The 19,429-nt window shown below is 48.8% G+C and overlaps 1 protein-coding gene across 2 annotated transcripts in view; it reads left to right on the top strand.

The window, feature by feature from the left end:
* Window positions 1–19,429, top strand: part of MRRF (mitochondrial ribosome recycling factor) — a 56,480-nt gene that overhangs the window by 22,844 nt on the left and 14,207 nt on the right. For both annotated transcript variants that reach the window (XM_040963282.1, XM_040963283.1), the window contains one exon: window positions 4,776–4,867. In XM_040963282.1, coding sequence (XP_040819216.1) covers window positions 4,776–4,867 — 92 coding nt within the window. The remainder of the gene's footprint in view (window positions 1–4,775; window positions 4,868–19,429) is intronic.

Here is a 19,429-nt window from a genome sequence, read left to right as displayed (position 1 = left end):
GCCTGCCAGTCATTTCTTAGGTTTATGTCGTATGATCATCCCAGGTGCTTGGAAAGCTAGGCATGATTTACTGCGTCTTATGCATGAGGAAGCAGGCCCGGGAAAGTAAGGCAGCTCCCCCAAGTTTTCACACTGTTGTGATAGAGCCTGGATTTGAACCTAGAGCTGTGCTCGATGTGAATGCCTGTGCTCCTTTCCCCACTCATTCATTAATTCAGTATGTATTCTTTGAGTCCCTGCAAGTGACTTCTGTTTGAGGTGCTGAGAATTTCCTTTTGGTTAGGAAAGGCTGGTTCTGTGCTTTGATAGACCTTGCATTAGGTGCTCCTTGAAGTGTAAAGACCAGGACAGTAGGTAAAAGGGTACTGATAGGGTTTATGTGAATCTAAATTCCCAAGGACTTGTTCACTGTGTCCAAAAGTTTTGTATCTGTAGTCCTTTAGAATCTATTAGCTTAAGAATAGCAATGTTAAGGGATAGTGTTAGCTATGGTAGCTTAAGCTGCCCCATGCGTCTCTGGCACTCCGTATGGGTACCAGTTCAAGTCCTGGCTGCTACACTTGTCCTCAAACTCCCTCTCATACACCTGAGAAAGCAATAGAAATGGCCTAAATGGTTGGGTTTCTGCCTTCCATGTGGAAGATCAGGATGAAGTTCCTGGCTTCTGGCTTTGGCCTGGCTCAGCCCTCGCTGTTCAAACTGTTTGAGGAGTGAACCTGCAGATGGAAGATACAGCTATCTGTCTCTAACTCCGCTTTATGTATCAAATACATAAATAAATATATCTCTTAAAAAATAAACAGCAATGGTGAAAATTGCTAATTAATCCTGGGACTCTTCCCTGCCTGCCTCCGTGTGGAGTCTAGGACCTTTCTCAGCACAGTATTCCAGGAAGCCATAACCAGTTGGCCAATGCTGCCATTGGAAGAATTCAGGCTGAGCTTACTGAGCATTCCTTCAGTAAGGGGATAAAGGCTGTGGATAAGAGATGGTAATGTTCTGAGAATGCACGCCTTGTTTTGTCTGAACCATGAAATTTTTTTATGTCATGTTGAGAGATTTAACTCTGATTCTCTGAGCTTCTGCATGTTACCATATCAAACCACAGTGTACGTATCTATAATATGTTAGAATAACTGCTTTTGGTAGCTTTATTAGCAAAATAAAACTTCAGTTGATTAAACTTTTTCTGTATATAAAAAGACATAGAAAAGTTCAAGTGTATAGTAGGGATTTTTGACATGAGGTAATAAAATGAATTTTTGAATAGATTTCAGATTGTCCCTATATCTATTCAACAAGCTTTTACTGCGCCCGTGCCTTGTACTGGGAAGGTATGAAAGATAAAATGTAGTTGCTGCCCTGCTTGCTGTAAGCACTACTTGCCGTGGTGCCTACAGGGAAAGGTAATATGGAAATACTCCAGCTAAAATGCGAAAGGGAGGTGGTCGCTGTGAAGTGTTGTCACGGTGGATGATCAGTCATTCAGTGAGATGCTACAGAAGAGGATTAGGGAAACTTGGAATCAGCAAGTTCCTTCAATGTGGAGGCTTCACCCTAGCTAGACTTTGAAGTCAATCTGGCTCATCTTTTTTTTTTTTTTTTAAATTGGAAAAACGGACATACAGAGAGGAGGAGAGACAGAGAGGAAGATCTTCCGTCCAATGGTTCACTCTCAAGCAGCTGCAGTGGCTGGAGCTGAGCCAATCCGAAGCCAGGAGCTAGGAGCCTCTTCCGGGTCTCCCATGCGGGTGCAGGGTCCCAAGGCTTTGGGCTGCCCTCGACTGCTGTCCCAGGGCACAAGCAGGGAGCTGGATGGGAAGCGGGGCTACCGGGATTAGAACCTGCACCCATATGGGAACCCAGTGTGTTCAAGGTGAGGACTTTAGCTGCTATGGTATCACACTGGGCCCAATCTGGCTCATCTTATTAAGGAGGGTGACAGTTTTCTTTTAGAGAAAGATTAATTTCACTTCTTTATCCAAGTGCTTTAGGTACCTTGACCATGCCTTTCATCACCAGACCTTGTTCCAAATTAGTTTTGGCTATTAAATAAAAACCAATTTCTTTTACACTTGCTGAATACACTGATCTTGGGGACCTCGGGGGAGGGAAATATAGAAAGAATGGAGCTAAATCGTCTCTCAGCCTTCCCTTAATTCTCCCATTACTGGGAAGTACAAAGTGTGGGGTTCTTACTGTGTCTTTGGGACCCTTTAGGAAGACTGTATCTATGCTGTCCACGACTAAGGGGCTGTGCTTGGTTGTGTTAGAGAAACCTGTGAGCTCTGGTAACTGTGGTCAGAGAACTTCCTGTCTGAGGACCAGCTTTTGGCCTGTTGTTCAAAGTGCCCTTGTCCTATGTTGCATTGCCTGAGTTCAGCTCTAGGCTTGGTTCTAGCTCCGGCTCCAGCTCCAGCTCTGGCTCCGGCTCCAGCTCTGGCTCTGGCTCCGGCTCTGGCTCCGGCTCCAGCTCTGGCTCTGGCTCCGGCTCCGGCTCCGGCTCCGGCTCCAGCTCCGGCTCCAGCTCTGGCTCTGGCTCTGGCTCCAGCTCTGGCTCCAGCTCTGGCTCTGGCTCCGGCTCTGGCTCCGGCTCCGGCTCCGGCTCCGGCTCTGGCTCTGGCTCCGGCTCTGGCTCCGGCTCCAGCTCTGGCTCCAGCTCTGGCTCCGGCTCCGGCTCCAGCTCTGGCTCCAGCTCTGGCTCTGGCTCCGGCTCTGGCTCCGGGTCCGGCTCTGGCTCCGGGTCCAGCTCTGGCTCCAGCTCTGGCTCCAGCTCCGGCTCCAGCTCCGGCTCCGGCTCCGGCTCCGGCTCTGGCTCCGGGTCCAGTTGCGTGCTAATGCAGACACTGGGAAGCAATAGAGGCGCCCAAGTCGTTGGGTTGCTGGCATCACATGGGGGACCTGGATTGAGCTCTGAGCTCCAAGCTCAGTCTTCTTGCTGTTGGGGAGTGAACCCTGAGGATTGGATCCCACTTTTTCTGACTCTCAAATAATCAATCAATAAATGAATCTTAATGAAAAAAAACTTAGTGAAGAAAATAATTCACAATTTTTTTTAAAGATTTATTTTTATTATTTTTTTATTGGAAAGGCAGATAATACAGAGAGGAGAGACAGAGAGGAAGATCTTCCGTCCGATGATTCACTCCCCAAGTGAGCGCAACGGGCCGATACTATGCCGATCCGAAGCCAGGAGCCTCTTCCAGGTCTCCCACGTGGGTGCAGGGTCCCAAGGCTTTGGGCCGTCCTCGACTGCTTTCCCAGGCCACAGGCAGGGAGCTGGAAGGGAAGCGGGGCTGCCGGGATTAGAACCGGCGCCCATATGGGATCCCGGGCGTGCAAGGCGAGGACCTTTAACCACTTGCGCCACCGCGCCGGGCCCAATAATTCACAATTTTAAGTAGTAGCCACGTTGTTAAAATCTTTGTACATCCTCTAAAGGGGATTGCTCTCTGTATGGAAATTTTGGATGATTTTTTTGACTGTATAATGTCAATTTGTATAATTGAAGAATGAAAGTCATTTAGGAATGGATAAGCCTTTCTTGGGACCTCCTCCACAAACAACAGCAGCAAGAGCAAACACCTGGTAAATTAAAACAGGTGTGTGTCCCCCCTTCATTTAAACCAGAAAAGCTAGAGAGGAACTCCAGGCCCAGAGTTGCCAGAGGAATCCAAGTGATGTGGACTGGCTCTGGTCAAATCTAACATTCTTTTGAAGATGTCAGAGGCTTTGGTTTCATGAATTCCACATTGTTGTGCCAACCCCTCTCTCTTTTCATACACACACAAAAGCACACACACAGTTCCCTCATTATCCTTTACAAAGCAGGTGTGGTTGTAGTTATAAAGTAGCTTGAGTTGGTGGTGAGGAGGTGCTTTGACAAGTCGGGGTACCAGTTGGCACCTGGCACGTCAGTGAGCAAACCTGCTGGAGAAGGACATAAAGACATCATGAAATGGACCATCAAGTCTGCTTTGATTGAGGATTTAGGGGTTCTCCCCTTCGGGTGGTAGTGCGCAGAGCATGTGTTTAGGGTGTCCTTGACTGGGTGTTCCTGTGTGAAGCACAGAGCGAAATGCATTGCTCATGTTGTCTGCGTGCTTTCAGAGGTGCAGGCATCACGGAGCCTCAGCTTGGGATGGAGGCCTGAGAAGTCAGGCTTCTTCGCCAGGGCCACGTGGTCATCGGGTGGTATTGGAATTAAGATCTTTGCGACTCTGAAGCCCATTCTTTTTAGCTGCTGTCTCCTGCTGTCTTTCCCAGAGCCCCCACTGGCAGATCCATAGCTCATTGTGAAAGCAAGTTTGGTGTGAGTGTAGATGCGAATGAGTTAAATTTATTTACTCATTCCAAAACTACACTGGTATATTTTGAGTGTAAAATGTCAACTGAACTTTTTAACGTATGAAATCTTTCATCTGTCTTTACACCGATCTTTGCACAGACCAGCCCCTTTCCCTTGGGGATTTATTGCGGTTTTGATCTGTGTTGCCTCAAACCATTGAAATCTTTTCAAAGAAGCAGAGCTGTTTTCTTTTTATTTTTTCTTCTCCTTCTTTCTTCCTCCTGCTGTACACTGGTACCAGGAGTGGACATAGTTTGCTATTCAGCTTGATCAAAGCACTCTACACCAATGTAACTTCCTGATCTTACTGGTAACAGAACTAAATGTTTCCATGTTCTGCCAGGATGGGTTGCCAGTTATCGACGGAGGGCTTGCATCTGGTAATAATTATTTACTAATTCTGTTTACCTTTTGATCTGGTTTTCAGTGTACAGCTGCAGCTATCAAGGCTATAAGAGAAAGTGGAATGAATCTGAACCCAGAAGTGGAAGGGACACTAATTCGGGTACCCATTCCGAAGTGAGTTTGTCTGAAATTCACATAGCTCAATGATGAGGTGACTGACCGGCCTTGGAAAGCAAGCAGTGCGCCCCTCTGCTGTTGGGCTGTGGGCCTCACTGCCCCTTTCATCCTGGAAGATGTGTTTTGAGATCCGCTTTACTTGTTTGGAAATATTTTTTTTTTGTGCCTGTTATTTCAGAGTTCAGTAGGTCACAGTAGCTTCTGAAATTCCTGGCTCTAGTGCACTTTACAATCCTGGTTAGAAGGAGAGGACAAGTTGGTGATTCAAGTGATTTCAGGTAATGAAATACTGTGAGGAAAGAGATGGCAGTGGGATGGGAAAGAGAATAACTTGGTGTGGGTAATGGCGATGGGCAGCTTTAGCCTGAAGGTTCTTTGAGGAGGTGGCATTGTGCACTGGGCTGGGCTGCTGCCTGTGATGGCAATGTGCCATACAAGTACCCATTCAAGTTCTGATCCAGTTCCCTGCTGGTGTTCCTGGGAGAGCCGTGGGAGACGGCCAAGTGCTTGGGCTCCTTCCACCCATGTGTGAGATCAGGGTGTTCTTGGCTTTGTCCTGGCCCAGCCTTGGTCGTTATAACCATCAGGGAGTGATCCAGCAGGTAGAAGATGTCTCTTTCCTTCTCCCACTCTGTCCCATTCTGTCCCTCTCTCCATCTCCATCTCTACAACTCTTCGTCTCAAACAAGTAAATCTTTTTTTAAAGAGGTAACATTTTATTGAGAATGAAGTGGTGAGGAGTAACTGGCGGAAGGGAATAACATTCCAGACAGAGTGAACAGCAAGTGCAAAGGTCCCAAGTCAGAAACTAGCTTAGTGTTTGTAATTTCTAACTCTCTTGTCCCTGAAGAAACATTCGTCTCTGCTAATTGACATAAAAACAGAATATTAACTGTATTAATATATAGAGCTTGAAATTCCAAATGCACAAAAGTGCTGTATTATTTTCACATGAGTAAAAGGCAAGATGATGGTGCATCTGAGAAAGAATGTGGGTTGTGTGGGAGAGAGAGAACAATAGGCGTGGGGTTGCGCTAGTTGGAAGAGGTTGTGCGAAAGGCCTTACAGTCCCTGCTGGGGAGTGGGCTTTGTTCTGGCTGCAGCAGGAAGCTGCAAGAGAGAAAAGCAGGAGTTGATCTGATCTGATGTGGGCTTTGTAAGGATCTCTCTGGCTGCAGATGAAGAAACAGAATGCGGGGCCGGTTCAATAGCGTAGTAGTAAAAGTCCTCACCTTGCACATGCCGGGATCCCATATGGGCGCTGGTTGAAAGAAAAAGCTGAGATAAACAGAGTCGTGGGCCTGGCGACACTTTACTGGGGACGATGACAGCTATGTTCAGAGTGACATGGAGCCACCACAGCTGCTTCTCAGAGACTGTGTAAGGAGGGACTTTGATGAGGACCCCGTAGTATCCCATGGCACCTGCTCATGGCTTAGGATTATCTTCCACCAACTTCCCAAGAATAACAAGAAACTGCCCACTGCCAGACAGCTCGGAAGTGGAGATGCCGGGCGCAGATTGGGGTCTCTGTTGCTGCCTTTCTTTCTGTTCTTTTCTCCTGAAAGATGATCTCCCTGGAATGTGTTTCTTTGCTTCTTAAGTAGAGATTTTGAAGAGTTTTGAGGAGCATTTTGATCAGGCCACATTTCTACCAGTCAGACATGTCCTCCCCAACTCATTGTTTTACTAAACTGTCAATGGGAAAGCCCCCCTAGGTAGAATCGGGCAGTTTTTGTTGGAAATTGTTGAGTTTGTGTCTGGCTCTAAGTGGCATTATAAGCAAATCATGAACGCATGCAGGAGACAAAGGGCCATGCGACTGACCCGTTCCCCACTGGGGCCACATCCCTTCTTTATCATCCTCATCTTAAATCAAGTTAAAATGAAAATACCTGTTCTTCATTGGCAAGTACTTTAGCCACCCTGATTGTGTAGAGTTTTTCCCTGCAAAGCCTTGTGCATGTCCGTACATTTTTCTGACATGATTTTGGATTATGTTACACGTACTGTCCTGCACGTGTCATGCCTTCTCTGATGAGAATTCTTCCTCAGGCTTTTGAAAGGCTGCTTATTGCTTGCATTTTACACACAGCACTAATGAGTTTACAAACGAGAAAAGCCTGGGTTTAAATTTGTTCACTTTTGTAAGGGTGTTATCATGACCTGAGGCCTGCCTCCCTGTTTTGCTGGCAGTGGAGATGTGAGGAGGCCTGCAATTGGGAAAGAGCCAGTGGGGGTTGGTGGGGAAGTTCCGTGTGCCTCTCGCTCTTGTTTGCCTAAAGACTCATTGGTAACAATGCTGTGCAGTGCCAAGCTTCCCAGGCATGGGTGTTTGAGCGCCAGACATCCGCCTGCTATACCCGTGTGCCCCTCCACTGGTCCTCCACTGCTCCTGCGTCACTTTTTACAGACACCCGCCTGGTATTTGAGTATCTCCCCTGGCCTCCAGTGTGGCAGTACAAGTTGTTAGATTTATTTTTTTTATTATTTTTTCATTGGAAAGGCGGATATACAGAGAGGAGAGACAGAGAGGAAGATCTTCCGTCCGATGATTCACTCCCCAAGTGAGCGCAACGGGCCGATACTATGCTGATCCGAAGCCAGGAGCCTCTTCCTGGTCTCCCACGCGGGTGCAGGGTCCCAAAGCTTTGGGCTGTCCTCGACTGCCTTCCCGGGCCACAGGCAGGGAGCTGGAAGGGAAGCGGGGCTGCCGGGATTAGAACCGGCGCCCATATGGGATCCCGGGCGTGCAAGGCGAGGACCTTTAACCACTTGCGCCACCGCGCCGGGCCCGGCAGTACAAGTTGTAAGCAGAAAGATTGTGTATTGAGCACAGACTAATTTCTAGGTCTTTTTGCTGTGCTATCTAACTTACTTCATTCTGTGAATCAATTTCTTTTTGTTTTTGAAATTTTATTTTTATTTGAAAAGAAAAGTGATTGCAGAGAGATCTTTTGTCTGCTGGGTCACTTCCCAGATAGTCACAATGGGTAGAGATGAGCTGATCCGAAGCCAGGAGCCAGGAGCTTCCTCCGGGTCTTCTCCACTGCTTTCCCAGTCTATAAGCAGTTGGGAAGCAAACCAGAACCCAAATCGGATGCAGTGCTACAGGCAGAGGCTTAGCATACTATGCCACAGTCCCAGCCTTTCATGATTTTTAATACATAAACAAAGTAAACTTGAGAAAAATTAAATAACTAGTTCAAGCATGTTTAGTTGGTAAAGATTGAATTGACTAGAATCATGACTCCAAAATCTGTTTCCTTGAAACTGTGGGTTTCTAAGTGCATGTTCCATATTTGCTTTGTATTTACTTGCTTGTTCACATGGGACAGCAACTGCTACTTTAAAATTTACCATTATATATCCTTATAGATGATGGTTCACATGATAAAATTAACCCCTGTCAAATGTGCTTGGCGAGTTTTGACAGGTACGTGACTCTGTGATTGTCACACCCATCGAGCCTGGACTAATTCAGCCCGCCTGGGAAGTTCCCTTTTGCCTCTTTACATGCCAGTCTTACTCTTCCGGTCCGGACAACCGGGTCCTAGAAACCTGCCTGCTTTTATGAGAACATGGAGTTTCTGTATTGAAATGTGAAACTCCTGGGACATCCATTAATTTATAACATGTTGATTGAGTGCAGGCATAGTTGTAGACACTGAAGATATAGTAGCGAACAAGCCGGACGAAGCCTTTGGCCTTCCGGGGAGATGATCAGTGAGCTCGTTTGTAGTGCGGGGATGGGGAGGAGGGAGAAGGGAAATGAAGGATGCTAGCCTGTGCAGGTGGGAAGGGTGATGTGGCTCCGCATTAAGGAGGATGCATGTCCCTGAAAGGCTTCGGAGGGAGGCCATGTTTGAAGCAAAGACTGAAGGATGTGGGGGAGTGATCCATGCTTCTGTATAGCACTGGAACTGGAGGTACAAAGGCCCCCAGGTGGGAGTCCACCTGGAACACTCAGGTCACAGCGAAGGACCTTGTGAGTGTGACACAGTGAGGGAGGAGGAACCTGAGTGAGGAGACCGAGTCGTGTAAGGTCTGAGGCTTTGGGCTTCTCCTGGGAGGGAGTGGCACAGGAGGCTGTTGGAGGGTTTGGAACCGGGACAGTGGTGGGATTTGGATGGTGAGGATCTTCCCAGGTACCGTTCCAAGGGTTTTACTGTAGGAACGCACCTGGGCGGAAGGGAAAGACCAGTTAGGAGCCGTTGCAGGTGTGCTGGCGAGAGGTGATGGCATCCTGGGTTAGAGTTGTGCTGGAGGTAGAAGTGGTTGGATTCTGGATGGATTTGAAAGGAAAAACCTAAGGAAAGAATCTCTCCGTATTGTGGAGGGAAGACCGGGTGGGGTTTGGATGTGAGGGAGGAGCAGGTTTGACCTTATACCTGTTTGGAGGTGCTCCTGGGCGTCTGACTGGAGAGCCCCATAGGCTGTTGGGTCCATGACTCTGGGCAAGACAGACCATGAGGGAATCAGGACTTACAGGGGAGGTCATGGAATTATCTGACGTCAGAGAGTAAGTGTGGGTAATGAGAAGAAGCAGTCCAGGCCTGAGCCTCACATCACTTCAAGGACTGAGGGTCAGAGAGATGAGGGGGAACAGACCAAGGAGACTGACAACAGGGGCCAGTAAGGGAGGAGGAGAAGGAAAGCTGGGGTCCTGGAGACCAGGAGAAATGTGGAGAGGAGAGGCAGTGGCCAGCCATGCTGGATTCTGCTCATGAGTTAAGGGTGGGGCCCGCCAACTGCTCACTGGACTTAGTAACCTGACTTCCTTACCAGTCGTCCCTCTGTAGCCTAGAGAGCACGAGGGCTGCAGGTTAGGCAGGGTTCAGAGCCCCGTGTGGTGGGCCCAGTGCGATGGCCTAGTGGCTAAAGTCCTTGCCTTGAATGTGCCAGAATCCCCTATGGGCACCAGTTCTAATCCCGGCTGCTCCGCTTCCCATCCAGCTCCCTGCTTGTGGCCTGGAAAGCAGTCAAGGACAGCCTAAAGCCTTGGGACCCTGCACCCATGTGGGAGACCTGGAAGAAGTTCCTGCCTCCTGGCTTCGGATCGGCACAACACTGGCCATTGTGGTCACTTGGGGAGTGAATCATTGGACGAAAGATCTTCCTCTCTGTCTCTCCTCTTCTCTGTATATCTGACTTTGCGATTAAAAAAAAAAAAAACAAAACACAAAAAGCAGAGCCCCGTGCTTGCTGGGTAAGTCACTGTGGGCCCTCTGAGGGGCGCTTGCCTCCAGGACAGGCTCAGATGTATAGGAGATAAATTGCAGTGGACCCGAGTAGGGACTGAACAGGAGCAGACAGGGTTTTAGGCTGGACCCCAGGGAGGATAGGAAAGGGCTGGAGAGTGGGAGACTCGCCTAGGCGCAAGTCTGAGGAAGTCCCAGGCAAGCTGAGCTAAGACAGCCCCCAGGCGGATCCTGGAGTGGGCAGGGTGGTCTGACCGCAGTGGCGCTTGGCTGGGAGTGGCCGGGGAGCATGGCCTCTGGGTGACCTCAGTGTGAACGTCACAGGGATCTCAGGTGGCACCCCCACGTCCACTTCAGGGACTTTGTGCTCCAGTCCTGCTACCTAAATTCTCCTGGGTGAGTTCTTGGAGCCATCTTACTTTCTGATGATGTGCAAGCAAAACCAGTGTAGTTTTATTTCTGCTTACCAGTTTCTCTTTTGGGCCTTGAGGCTCTCCTGCCTTCCCTTCCTCACTAACCCCCTCTCCTAAACTCATGCCCGTTTTGTTTTCTGTCTTTCCCTTCATTTTCAAGGGTGGGAGAAGTTAAGTCATAATTAAGTGGTAATTATCTGGGATTTAAGTTGCTCAGAAAGGCTGTAGTTTGATTGTTGGTAAGTACTTGGTTTGTTCTGTGAATATGAATTACCGGTGAACACCCCTCCTGGATGGCATAGCCCAAATAAGAACATCTGGTGGTGTCCTGCCTGTGGTGTGAGGTTTGCTGTATGTTTTTGGTGCAAATGGGAGGTTCAGACTCTCCTAGGCACCTCCATCCATGGAATGTTCCACAAGACCCCATGTCCTTCTTTCCCTCTGGGCATCGTTGGGGATAACAGAACTTATGCCAGGCTAGGCCGTTTCTCCCAGGCCTTGTTCAAAAGGAATAGGAAGGAGAATCAGAATCAGACCAAGGAGTTCCGCAGACAGCATGAAGAAGTCCTGCATTATCACCCCCCTACCTCCAGTCTCATGCCTTGAGTGTCCTGCCCACCACATGCTGACATGAGTTTCTCCTGGACAGTGCCCAGGCTGTGCCAACGAGAGTAAGGGAGGGGAGGGGAGGGCGCCTGGTCCCGAGGCAGAGCTACTGGGGAGGAGGAGCTGCTGCCCAACCAATGAGTGCCAAACTGATAGCGAGAGGAGCCAAGGTTTTGATCAGAAAACCAAAAGAAGAGTTACGTGTGCTTAGGGTAGTCAGACTGTGTGAATCTGATTGCTGAACTCAGATGGGATAATAGCAACATTTTGTCTTGTAACCATTGACTAGAAAACATTCCTGTGAAGCAGGAAGTGGCGGAGAGAGCCTCTAGTTTGCAAAGCAGAGCTAACACCGGTGAAGACAGGAGAGAAACTCAACCCTGAGGGAGTTAATATTGTTTAAATTGTCATTGTCGAGTGTGCCGTTGTAACTGATCTAACTGATCCTTCCTGTGACCTGGTTGGCATGGTATCAGATAACCTAGAGGTGGAGGGTGGTGCGTTGTCTCTCCTGTCGCTGTCACTGTCGTGGGTTGCACTGCCTTCATTAAGGCTTCCACTTGGAGTAGGAGTGCTTTTCGATGGAAAGAGAGAGAGAGAGAGAGAGAGAGAGAGAGATCCTAACCTAACCCAGGATCCAAAATTCAGCAAAATCTGAAACATTTTGATTGTTGGCATGATGCCATAAATGGTATTTTTTTTTTAGATTTATTTTATTTTTATTGGAAAGGCAGATATACAGAGAGGAGGAGAGACAGAGAGAAAGATCTTCTGTCCGATGCTTCACTCCCCAAATGACCGCAACGGCTGGAGCTGAGCCAATCCAAAGCTAGGAGCCTCTTCTGGGTCTCCCACACAGGTGCAGGGTTCCAAGGCTTTGGGCCATCCTTACCTGCTTTCCCAGGCCACAGGCAGGGAGCTGGATGGGAAGCGGGGCTGCCGGGATTAGAACCGGCGCCCATATGGGATCCCGGGCGTGCAAGGCGAGGACCTTAACCACTGTGCCATCGCGCCGGGCCCCAAATGGTATATTTTTTTTAAATTAGTTATTTTTATTGGAAAGGCAGATTTACAGAGAAAAGGACAGAGAGAAAGACCTTCTGTCCACTGGTTCGCTGCCCAAGGGATCGCCAAGGCTGGAGCCGTTCCAAAACCAGGAGCTTCTTCTGTGTCTCCCAGATGGGTACAGGATCCCAAGGCTTTGGGCCGTCCTCGACTGCTTTCCTAGGCCACAGGCAGGGAGCTGAAAAGGAAGTGGAACATCTGGGACACAAACTGGTACCCAAATGGGATCCTGGTGAATGCATGCAATGCATCCAGGCTATTGTGCCGGGCCCAGAAAATTTTATATTGGACATTATAATGGGTCATAGCGAAAACAAAAGGACACTAAAAATATTATGTACAATTATGTTCAGCTGTGCATACAAGTTGTATATGATGCATAAATGAATTTCATCTTTTCATTTGGGTCCCATCGCCAAAATATCTTATTATATAAATATGTAAATATTCTAATCTAAAGGGAAAAAAAGTCTAAACTCCAAAGCACTTCTTTCCTGAGCATTTTGGGTACGATTACTGAACCTGTTCATGCAATAGTTCAACTTTTCCAGTAGTTTAAAAACTATGGAAAGTTGGGGCTGGCACAGTAGCCTAGTGGCTAAAGTCCTTGCCTTGCACGTCCCAAGATCCTATAGGGGCACTGGTTCTCATCCTGGCGGCCCGCTTCCCATCCAGCTCCCTGCTTGTGGCCTGGGAAAGCAGTCAAGGATGGCCCAAAGCCTTGGGACCCTACACACACACGGGAGACCAGGAGGGGGCTCGGGCTCCTGGCCTCAGATTGGCGCAGCTCTGGCCATCGCAGCCACTTGGGGAATGAATCATCGGATGGAAGATCTTCCTCTCTGTCTCTTCTTCTCTCTGTATATCTGCCTTTCCAATAAAAATAATAAATAAATCTTTTTAAAAAATAAATAAAAGCTATGGGAATTCAGTGGAAACCAGGTCTTGTAGTTCGCCCCGGCTGGTCGTTGTGTGTTACAGTCCTCCCTGCGATGCTGAGCAGGGCCGGTAGGCTGTAGCTTCCAGGGGGCCTGTGAGGGTAAAACGAGTGCCGGAGAGCTTTGTGTGTTGCTAAGGCACCACAGCCCGTGGACCAGGTGTAGTCGGTGCTTTTCATCCTCTCTTGAGTTTATCCCGATCTAACACCCGTCATCAGCTGAGCACCTGGATGCAGTTGAAGCGTCTGCAGCTCCACAGTTTACTTTTCCGTCACAATATCTTGTGTACATGTTTTCATAGTGATCTCCTTGCTTTATTTGGCTGCCTAGAAATGTCCTCTCGAAACAGGTGTAATATAGATGAAGAAACAGGGGTCCAAAAGTTTGAGATCAGGAAGTGGAGGAGCCGTTACTCAAACCTGAGCCTTCCGAGCTGCGTTCCGTCCCCGTGGGCATGGAGCCGCCGACCGGGAGGCTGTAGGACCTGTTGCCAGTCAGCCTCCCGCCTTACGCCAGCTGTTACATTACTGCATGGATCTTGTGCTAGAGCTGAGCAAATACTGATACTATTCTTTTGGGGGGGGATTTATTTATTTGAAAGAGTTACAGAGAAAGAGACAAACACACATATACACACACACAGAGAAAGAGAAATTGACAAAGAGAAAACAAGCGTTCATCATCTGGGTTGCCTCTTCAAATGGGCACCGTGGCTGCAGCTGAGCCCGATGGAATCCAGGAAGCTAAAACTATCTGGTCTCCCACGTGGGAGCAGAGGCTCAAACACGTGGACTGTCCTCCACTACTTTCCAAGGTGCCTTAGCAGGGAGCTGGATTAAAAGTAGAACAGCCAGGACTCAAACTGGCACCTGTATGGGATGCCAGCTTCGTCAGTAAAGGCTTAACCCTCTATACTACACCAGCCCCTGATAATGCCATTTTTTTTTTTTTACAACACCCACACACATGTAGATCTTCAGTGATCTTGCAGGAAAGAAAAACAGAATTCCTGATGACTGACTTGGCATTGACAACTGCAACCTGCGTTTGAGCAAGTGCAGCTGCCTCCCCGGCCTCTCGTGCTGCCGCCTGCTTGCTGTCACTGCTTGGGCAGGCCCTTCCATTCACTCTGCTGGCTGAGCTCCAGTACCCCGTCTCTCCTGGCAGGCCTGAGCGAGTCTCGGCTTCAGGAAGTCTGCCTTCTGTCCAGGGTGCTTTCCTACCTGGCCTCTCACATTTCAGCAGTGCCTCCTGCTGCTGCGGGTCCCCTGTGGCTGTGGTGGACACTCCCTCCCTGCACAGATCTGTGAATGGGATCACCCAAGGAAGAACACGGAGGCGGAAATTTCATGAACACTAATGCAGAAGCTTGCATGCAAGGACAGGTTCCCTCTGTCACCCTGTCCCTTGCCTTGGTTATCAGGCACTTATTTTTAGAGTATCTGGCAGTTGACAGCTCTAGGTCAGACTACACATTGCTGTTTGGATTCTTCCCTCCTCACTCCCCGTGACTCTTAGGAGAGCTGGAGAAAAAGCAGTGAAGTGTATAGTCAATAATATCATAATAAAAATAATAATAATAACAGTGATGTTTCCAAGACAGAGCCAATAGTAGAGTGGCTATTAACTCAGGCTCTGAAGAGAAGAACTGCCTGTTCCTCCCCTCCATAATTGTGATACTTGGTACAAAGAATTCCATTCCTCTGTGACTTTGCTTTTTTCACCTGTAAAATGAAGATGATAATACACTGAGCTCCGAAGACCTCTATCAGGATATAGGGTAACACACAGATGGCACCTGGAATGGCAGTGAACGCGTGGGAGTGCTCGCCTTCCCCGACCCCACACACACTGACTGCATTATTACCTGCTGCGAATAGGCGAGGGACACAGCAGAAAACACAGCTGGCCAAGCCCTTCCTCTCACCTCAAAGCATTTACATTCTAGTAAACCCGCCCCTTCAACCACAGTTCTTTACTGTGCATCTTTCACAGTTAGGGGAAAGGAAACACTTTCTCCCACCCTTTTGACAGTTGTGGAAATAGCCACCAGTCCCACCATGTAGCTGCGCATCAGTTCGCTGCATCTTCCCAGTGGCTGTCCAGTCAACAGCATTGGATATACTTGGCATATGGGAAAACAGAGATGGGCAGAATTACTTGCCAAGGGCCTCCTGGGTAAGAACCAGTGGGTCTGGGCCTCGAATCCTGGCAGAGTGGCTTCAGAGAGTGTTCTGTGAAACACAGATCAGAGAGGAAGAGTTGACCACTTTCCAAAGTGTATGGTTGCCTTCTGGCTGAACAGACACCTGCAGAAGATCCTCTGTCTCTATGAGACGTCGGTGAATGGCAGGCTGGCAGGCTGCGGTGGGGGAGGTGTGCCGAGCGGCATAGGAAATCTGGTTAGGCTACACAAACAAAAACATTTCCTTCAGGGCTGGTGGCCCCAAGTCCTTGGGCAGATCCCACCAGCAAACAATAAAGCCGGGCATGTGGCCGCCGCTGATTGCAGCCGATGCTCCTGCCGGGGGAGTTTCCGAGAGCCCTGTGAGGAGGTGGCGAGGTTTCCCCCGACCCAGTACCACATGTCAAGTGTGTTTTGATGATGCCGTTCCTGAATGCCATTTCCTTCTCAGCCTGTACCCTACTCGGGATCCCCACTGGCCTCACTGCCTGGTGCCCTCCTCTGTACCCTTCTGTCTCTGCCTGTTCACCGTTCACACCATAGTCCAAACTCCCAAGTTACTCAATCTATTTTGATGATTTTCTCCCTAGCCACTGCTTTTCCCTCCAAGCCCTAAAGGTCCTGTAGTAAGAAATTGGGTCTGTTGGGCCCAGTGCAATATCTTAGTGGCTAAAGTCCTTGCCTCATATGTGCCGGGATCACATATGGGTGCTGGTCTGTGTCCCAGCAGCCCCACTTCCCATGCAGCACCCTGCTGTGGCCTGGGAAAGCAGACGAAGACTGCCCAAGGCTTTAGGACCCTGTGCTTACATGGGAGACCCAGAGGAAGCACCTGGCTCCTGGCTTTGGCCGTTGAGGCCGCTTGGGGAGTGAGTCAGCAGATGGAGGATATTTCTCTCTGTCTCTCCTCTCTGTATATCTGCCTTTCCAATAAAATGTCTTTTTTTTTTTTTAATTGTGTCTGTTTTTGACACCCAGAGTTGAGCTCCTGCCTGTGTATGCACTGACAGCGTGTCAAGGTCCTGCCACCGTCCTTTCATTTACTACTTGCTTCCACTCATTCAGTTATATTCTAACTCTTATTTTATATGCAACAAAACTGAGCATGGATGAGTTGAGTTGAGTAACATGTTCAAAGTTCTGAAGCTAGCGAGTGGCAGAGCTGGGATTCCAACTTAGGTTTTTTTCGACTTTTTAAAGTCCTTTCCGTGTTGTCAAGCCCCCTTTAAGTGACCGGCGAGCCTTGGGAGGTTGAGCGTGTGCGTTGCCTCGTTGGGGTTGGGCTGCGATGGCCTCAGCTGAGCAGGCCTCCTCCAGCGCTCAGCTTCCTTTGTACACGTGAAGCCTTCTTGCTGAAACAATAGGAAGTATCATTGCAGTCAGTAGGATTCTCTGTTGTGTGTGTTACCAGCGGGGCATGCCCTCTGCTCATTGTTCAGGGGCGCGTGCTTAAGGAGTTGTGCAGGAAGGCCCCCATCCAGGATGTTACTGGAAGATCTGCCTGGTGGAGTTTGTACAAACAAAGCGTGACCCTGCCAGCTCAGCCTGAACCCTTGCCTTATGCTGGGATGCTCTCTGACCCCAGCGGAAAAGGCTGCTGTCTCCATCACCCGCCTGAGAGCCTGCCACAGGAGGTCCTCCACTCCCTGTCTGTCTGTCCAGGGTCTCTGGGGAGCACTGGGCGCTTGCTTGGATCTGGCTTCAACATCGCTTTTGACGCAGAATTCGACATCTGGTTAGGTGTCCTCTGTTCTGTCTCAGACTGTCCTATCGTGTCCCTGGTCATTCATGGGGACAATTAGTTAGGACTCATCTTACAGGACATTTTAAAATGCCTGGAATCATTTTGTTTTTTGTTTTTAAAAATGAGGGCAAAATGTGCACTGAAACCTTTAATCATTAGTGTCTAGTCCTGTGGCAGTTAGGTGTATTGCACATTGTTGTGTTAACCTGTCTCCCAAACTCTTACCATCCCACATCAAAACTCGGTTTTATGTAAGGACTCTATTCTCCCCTCTGTCAGCCCCGGCTGAGCAGTATTCTACTTCCTAACTGTGTGAATTTGGCAACTCGCAGAGCCTCTTTCTCTGAAGTCGGGCCTTTTCCATGCTGCATTGTGTTCCGTGCTCCGGCGTGGGGCAGTCTCATGCCTTTGTGGGAGCTGAACAGTGTTCCTTGAGGGCAGGGACCCCTGGCACTCTTGTCTGAGGCAGTCTTGATGCCCTGCTTCCCGCACTGTAGCTGCGCTGCCTTTTCATCAGTCCCCCAAGAGCTGGGGCTTGTTCCTTTCAAAAGAGTTGCGTTTCCCCATGCCATTGCCTCCTGTGACCGCCGTCCGCCCCTCTGACTCCTGCTAGTCCTGTCAGTGAGCTTCGGTGTCCCCACGTGGAGCTCCTGGGGCCCCACTAGGAAAGCTTGATCCTACTTCCTTCTGGCCCGGATGATTTTTGTAGAATTCGTGTGTGTCTTCGTAGTGCTTACTCCAGCTGTTACCTCCTGATTCATTGTCCGTGTGTTTAATGGCTGCGTTTCTTGCCAGACTTGTAAGTTCTTGTGTGTGTTTAGCACCATAGGCTGTTTCTGTCGTAGTAGTGACATACAATAGGTGCCCAGGAAGCTGTTGTTGAATGGAGCTATGAATCAAATGAATTCATTCTGAGAAGAGAACCGTTCAGGGCCACGTACTGGGAGCATTTGGATTTTAAAATGTAGGTAAGCTGTTAAATTACTTGTCAGATTAAAAACAATTGTCTCGCTAAAGCACGGACTTTTGTCCTGCCATTTTTCATTTGATATGGACTTTAAATAAATTCTTCTTTAGGTACAGGTGACTCTGGGGTTTCTAGAACGTAAATAGCAGCAGCGTTTGGGCCCCTGCATCAACGTGGGAGACCCAGAAGCAGCTCCAGGTTCCTGGCTCCAGATCAGCCCAGCTCCAGCCATTGTTACTATTTGGGGAGTAGACCAGCAGATGAAAGATTTCTCTTTTTCTCCTTCTCTCTCTATAACTTTGTCCTTCAAATAAGTGATTTTAAAAAATGTTTCTGTTGGTACAGTTTTTTTGCAACCCATGTATGGGTTTTTAAATGATATTCACTTTCAAGAACTTTTGAAGATTCCTCATATGTGTGTGTTTCAAAAAAATTTTTGCACTAAAATAAGCTTATACTTTCATTCCATTTCCACACATTTTCTGAAGTTGTCTCTTGTCTGAATCTCATGGTAACTCAGGAATGAAGGAGCTGTTTGTTCTTCATTCCTGTATGTACATGAAGTAACCAAAGTTTGGTGGGTCTCCGTAACTGACACACCCGGGAAGGGGCTGAGCTGTGTATCCTTGGACCCAAGCACCCTCTGCCCCAGTGCCCACCCCCTGGAGAAATCTCTTTTTATCTGTTTTATAAAATGGGCTTCTGCCCTTGGTTTTCTCTGAAGACAGGGTTTTGTGGCTCATGAGAAATTTGAACTCTCCAGGCCTACACAACAAAGTTGACCCCATGTACCATTTGTTGCCTCGGGTTCTCAAACCCACTGTCCGTCTCTCCTACAAGTTGCTGTGTCTCCAGGACCTGTCCCGGGTTTCCAGGCACAAGAGCTGGCCTTTGAGCACGCCCCTCCCCCGCTTATCCGCTGTCAGATGTGTCTCCACGGCCCTGGCTCTCGGGCTGACCAGCTTGCCTCCACCTTACACTGAGCCTCCGGGACACCTTGGCTGGGCCCGCCTGCTCTCTGGGGCACCTCTGGCTCGTGGCCGACCCTGGATCTGGAGCACAAGACTTGGCCAGCACTTGCTTGATGACGGCACCCCAGGTTGGAGGGGGTGCTCAGAACCAGCTCCGGCGGCCGAGCGCAACAGCCTGGAGCATGTTCTCTCAGAGCGCCACAAATAGGAGGTGGAGACGATGATCAGATGTATTAATCCCTGGTCTGGAGAAGAATTAAAGCATTCCCACAATGTGTTTCTTTTCTAAAACAGATGTGCCCTGGTTGTTTCATGAGGAAGTAATTAAATGTGTTTGATTAAAACATTCATAAGCACTATCATTTATTCAGGACTGCTCCCTGCTGCGTTCTTGGTGGGTGCTTTGTGTCTGTTGGTCTGCTTCGCCCCATCAGCCGTAAGGTGACTTGGGTCTTCATCCTAGAGGAAT

This window comes from Ochotona curzoniae, unplaced genomic scaffold (genome assembly GCF_017591425.1).
Source record: "Ochotona curzoniae isolate NIBS_2020 unplaced genomic scaffold, NIBS_Ocur_1.0 scaffold_3208, whole genome shotgun sequence".
In the NCBI taxonomy this organism is placed as follows: Eukaryota; Metazoa; Chordata; class Mammalia; order Lagomorpha; family Ochotonidae; genus Ochotona; species Ochotona curzoniae.
The sequence above is the reverse complement of the archived record's forward strand: the minus strand, read 5'-3'. Positions and strand labels throughout refer to the sequence as shown.